Source organism: Penaeus vannamei, chromosome 9 (assembly GCF_042767895.1).
Source record: "Penaeus vannamei isolate JL-2024 chromosome 9, ASM4276789v1, whole genome shotgun sequence".
Lineage (NCBI taxonomy): Eukaryota > Metazoa > Arthropoda > Malacostraca > Decapoda > Penaeidae > Penaeus > Penaeus vannamei.
In genome coordinates this window covers 42352202-42357201 of record NC_091557.1, presented here as the reverse complement: position 1 = coordinate 42357201, position 5000 = coordinate 42352202, and the positions used below count along the sequence as shown (strand labels likewise).

At 56.0% G+C, this 5000-nt stretch overlaps 1 protein-coding gene across 2 annotated transcripts in view; it reads right to left on the bottom strand.

Annotated features, from left to right (window-relative positions):
* Fbxl7 (F-box and leucine-rich repeat protein 7) overlaps positions 1 to 5000 on the bottom strand; it is a 327631-nt gene that overhangs the window by 1811 nt on the left and 320820 nt on the right. For both annotated transcript variants that reach the window (XM_070125785.1, XM_070125786.1), the window contains 4 exons: positions 1318 to 2045; positions 960 to 1128; positions 530 to 727; positions 1 to 309 (listed from right to left, as the gene is read on the bottom strand). The exon at positions 1 to 309 is cut by the window's left edge and continues 1811 nt beyond it. In XM_070125785.1, coding sequence (XP_069981886.1) covers positions 1 to 309; positions 530 to 727; positions 960 to 1128; positions 1318 to 2045 — 1404 coding nt within the window. The remainder of the gene's footprint in view (positions 310 to 529; positions 728 to 959; positions 1129 to 1317; positions 2046 to 5000) is intronic.

Sequence of the window (5000 nt, the reverse complement as noted above, 5' to 3'; positions counted from 1 at the left end):
CGGTGACGTCGCACTTGCCGATGTCGAGCGCCCGCAGCCTCGGGCACGACCGGGCCACCATTTCCATGGAGTCGTCGCTGACAGCCTCGCAGCCCCGCACGTTGAGGTAGCGCAACTTGTAGCAGTGGCGGGCGATCTGCTTGATGCCCGCGTCGCTGATCTGGTCGCACTTGGCCACGCTCAGGTAGCGCAGGTTGGGGCCCAGCTTGGCCAGCTCGTACATGCCGAAGTCCGTGATCTGGACGCAGTCGGACACGCTGACCTCGCGCAGCATCAGGCAGTAGCTGGCCATGTGCTTCACCCCCGCGTCTGTGGAAGACAGGTCCGTCACGCGTCTGCATTTACACTTTGCATCAATCTTATTGTTAATGTAACTAAAACTACGTTTGTGGAAGAGACGCCGTTGTCTTGGCAATGCAAAAGCATTTCCCTTGACTTTCAAAGATGAAAAGACGGTGGCTCCGACGAACCTTCCAGAGAATTCACCTTTTGATAAACTGACAAGCCAAACAAAGCCCGGGAAACTCACCTGTGATATTAATACATCTCCTGAGGTATAGGTGGAGGAGCTGTGGACAGTTCTTGACGATGACCTTGAGGCCCTGGTCCTCGAGGGCGTAGCAGTCCGTCATGTCGAGGTACTGGAGGTAAAGCTGTCGGGAATGCATGGGCTCGGGCTCCACGTTGCCCTGCTGGGTCAGGTGGATGCAGGTGATCTGGTGGCAACCTGGGGAGAGGAGACCGGTCACCGGCGGCTCTTTCTCAATCATTGGGATTTGGAGATTTGAAGCACTAGCTCGATTTCGAATCACCCTCAAAACAATGATGCAAAGATAGACCTCCCATGACACAAACCGGTTTCAAAGCGACAACAACATTAAAACGATTTTCTCCAAGTTATTCCCAGGCGCCTCTCGGTCACATCACGAGGACGACCCCAGAACGACCGCCCAACTTACCGGTGACGTCTAAGTGGTCGAGATTGACGCACTGCGTGACCAGCTCGAAGATCCCGATGTTGGTGACGTTGACGCAGCCCTTGATCTCCAGATGACGCAACTCGGGGCAGCGGCGCCCGATCAGCGACAGCCCGCGGTCCGTCAGCCGGGAGCAGCTGTTGAGGATCACCTGTGGGAGAGGGAGGGGGTGAGCGAGGCGAGAAGGGGAGGCTGAGGGAAGGGCGGGCGGAGGGATGGCCTGCGATCGGCTGGGTGGGGGGAGGGGGCTGAGGAACAGGGGGGAAGCCTTGAGATCTTTCAGTATTATCAGTCTAATCATTTCCCTTCCTACTCGGATGTCTAGGACCCGGCGCCTCACCTTCTCGACGTGGACGCAGCCGCCGGAGTCCCTGGCGAGGAGTCTGGTGATCTGCTTGATGGCCCTGTCGGCGTGGATGGCGTCGCTGGTGAGCGTGATGGTGGCCCACAGCCGCGGGTCCCACGCCAGCACGTACCACCTGCGGCACACGCGCGCGCACTGGCACACGGCGTTGGTCGGCAGGAACGACAGGATGCGCACCACCAGCTCGTCGCTCAGCTTGTCGAACGGCGACGACCGCGCCACGCGCTTGCCCTTGTACGTGGCCAGCAGCTGGTCCGTGGTCTCCAGCTGCGGCTGTGGCTGCGGCGTCGTCTGGCCCTGCTGCGGCGGCACCTGCGGCAGCTGTGGGCGCGGCGACGACCGCGGGCACGAGGACAGCGCCGACAGGTCGAGCGCAGGGAAGGGCGAGGCTCTGACGTCGGACCAGGGCGACGGCGTCGTGCGGTCGCGCGTGGGCGTGGGCGTCTGGCGGGTGACGAGCGTGTGGTAGCCGAGGTCATGGCCCGGGCTGACCCGGCCCAGCGTGCCTCCGCCCACGTACACAGAGGGCGACATGCGGCCCAACTTGGTGGCTGCGGCTGCGGCTCGGCCCTCCATGGCTTGCGGGCGCGGCGGCGGCGGGCTGAAGGGCGGCGGGGGCGGCGGGTCGGTGGCGGGGTGGCAGGCCGGGGGCGCCTCGCACACGCCCTCGCTGTCGCCGTCCTCGCACCCGCCCTCGCTCACGTCTGCGGAAAAGGGAGGCGCGTTAGTCTCTCGGACGCTTCACGGACAACACAGGAACGTCATACCATAGGCACAGCGTTATACAAGTTACACACACTGTTCAGAGACAAGTGCATACACTTATCCTGATCTGCTCACACACACACACATAAAATAATACCCACATACATACAAGATGAAAACACCATACAAAACATTACCAAACCAATTTCGAAAACCATCACACCAAACGCACACAATACCCTAAGGGACAAATCAATATCACATGCAAATTGCAAAACTACAAAAGATCAATACGAATTTTCACTAAAATGACAATAGTGATGGATAGATGGATGCATTCAAGAAGAGATCGAGTAGGTGATGTTAGAGGAGATAGTGGTGAAGATGGAGGGAGGAAGAAGGAAAGAGGAAGAAAAAGAAAAAAATAAATAAAGAGAGAGGGAGAGAGAGAGAGAGAGAGAGAGAGAGAGAGAGAGAGAGAGAGAGAGAGAGAGAGAGAGAGAGAGAGAGAGAGAGAGAGAGAGAGAGAGAGAGAAATAATAATAATAATAATAATAATAATATAACAATAATAAAAAACAGAGATCGACAGAAACAAAACAACACACACACACCCAAAGACCGAAATGAAAAAAGGACCAAAGAAGAGAAAGACCAAGCAAGAGGCGGATAAAGGGGGGAAAGCGAGAGGACGAGAGGTGAAGGAGAAAGCCGTCGGGGGTGGGGTGGGGGGGGCGTTGGGCAAGGGAGAAAGCTGGCCCTGAGTGGACAGCGCCGGTGACAGTATGGACCCCACCTTGAGAGGGCCACAGCCGGGGGGGGGGGGGGGTAGGAGGAGGTGGGATGAGTGCATGAGAGATAAGGAGAGGGAGGAGGGGAGGGAGGGAAGGGGTAGAGAGAGAGAGAGAGAGAGAGAGAGAGAGAGAGAGAGAGAGAGAGAGAGAGAGAGAGAGAGAGAGAGAGAGAGAGAGAGAGAGAGAGAGAGAGAGAGGGAGGGGGAGAGAGAGAGAGAGAGAGAGAGAGAGAGAGAGAGAGAGAGAGAGAGAGAGAGAGAGAGAGAGAGAGAGAGAGAGAGAGAGAGAGAGAGAGAGAGAGAGAGAGAGAGAGAGAGAGAGAGAGAGAGAGAGAGAGAGAGAGAGAGAGAGAGAGAGAGAGAGAGAGAGAGAGAGAGAGAGAGAGAGAGAGAGATTGGACACTAACTTGAGGGCCATGATAGGGAGACAGAATATGTGCATGAGAGACACAAGAAGAAGGAGGGCGTGGGGTAGAGGAAGGAAGGAAGGAAGGAAGGGCGGGAGGGAGGGAGGGAGAGAGAGAGGGGGGGGAGGGAGAGGAAGGGAGGGAGGGAGAGAGGGATGGATGAATGGATGGAGAGGGAGGGGGAGAGGGAGAGGGAGAGAGAGAGGGAGAGAGAGAGAGAGAGGGAGAGGGAGAGGGAGAGGGAGGAAGGGGAGAGAGAGAGAGAGAGAGAGAGAGAGAGAGAGAGAGAGAGAGAGAGAGAGAGAGAGAGAGAGAGAGAGAGAGAGAGAGAGGGAGAGAGAGAGGGAGAGAGAGAGGGAGAGAGAGAGAGAGAGAGAGAGAGAGAGAGAGAGAGAGAGAGAGAGAGAGAGAGAGAGAGAGAGAGAGAGAGAGAGAGAGAGAGAGAGAGAGAGAGAGAGAGAGAGAGAGAGAGAGATTGATAGAATAAGAGGGAGCGAGCGAGCGAGAGAGAGAAATATAATAAGAACGAGAGCGTGCGAACGAAAGATAAACAGAGAAAAAAATGAAAGACGAAAAAAAGAAGAAAGAAAAAAAGGGTTGGAAGGTAAAAATACAGCGATAACAGGCCCGCCCGCGGCAGGTAGGGCGGGCGGCCGGAGCTGGCCTTCCCGTCCTCGCTTCTCCCCCTCCCCCCTCCCTCCTCCCCTCCCCTTCCCCTATGCGAGTCTCGTGGCGTCCAGACCCTGTGCTCCCGTTCCGTGCCCTCACCCCCCCCCCTCCTCCTCTTCCCTCTCTCATCCCTCTCAAGCCCTCTCGCTCGCCCCCCCCCCCCTCCCCTTTCTCTAACCCTACTCCCCCTTCTCACCCCCCTCCCCGTGCCATGCATTCCTGGGATTCATGCAACACGCTCCACCATTCCTTATTCCGCTCCTCGACGAAATGGAATGGCGGGAATTTCGAATCCACTATTCGCCCCTCAAAACGGGCTGCGATTAAGCCTTCTTCTTAAAATTCGATCTACGCTTTCAAAAACGAAATGCATAAAAAAAGGACGAAAATAAGAGATAGAAATACCGATTATAGAAAAAAACACAGACCAAGAAACGCACAGGGTGACAAGTGCGCACGCGCGGGGCAGCGGCACAAAAGGGTACAGTTAGAGGCTCGGTACAGCTGGCCGCATCTCCCAGCGCCGCTCGGGGCACGTGAAAAAAAGAAAGAAAGAAAGAAAAAAACAAGAGGACCGCTTCTGCGACCTCCTCACGGCTCCTCTCCTCTCCATGCCTCCCTCCTTCAACGACCACCTGCTATAGCGTGCCACCGAGGACGGTCTTTCTCGCGAACACGTGGCTGGTCGGGGAGGAGAAGCGGGCCAGGCACCGGGACGAGTGGGAAGGCGCGCGGGCGAAAACAATGGCGAAAATACACTTGTGAAGGAGACACGCGCACTTGTGTGAACGCATACACGGACGGAGAAAACTACATGGACGTACATTGCCACGCAAACACACACACACACACACACACACACACACACACACACACACACACACGCACGCACGCACACACACGCATACATAAACACACTGAACAAAAACAACAAAAAAGACAAACACACTGGATGGCGGTAGGCAGGGCAGGAGCCACAGTAACTACCGTAGGCCTAGCATACCAAAGAGTCCATTGTCCGAATCCTTTGCCTTGCTTCCGACCTTGGCTTCGGTTACGAACTTATTATTATTATTATTATTTTT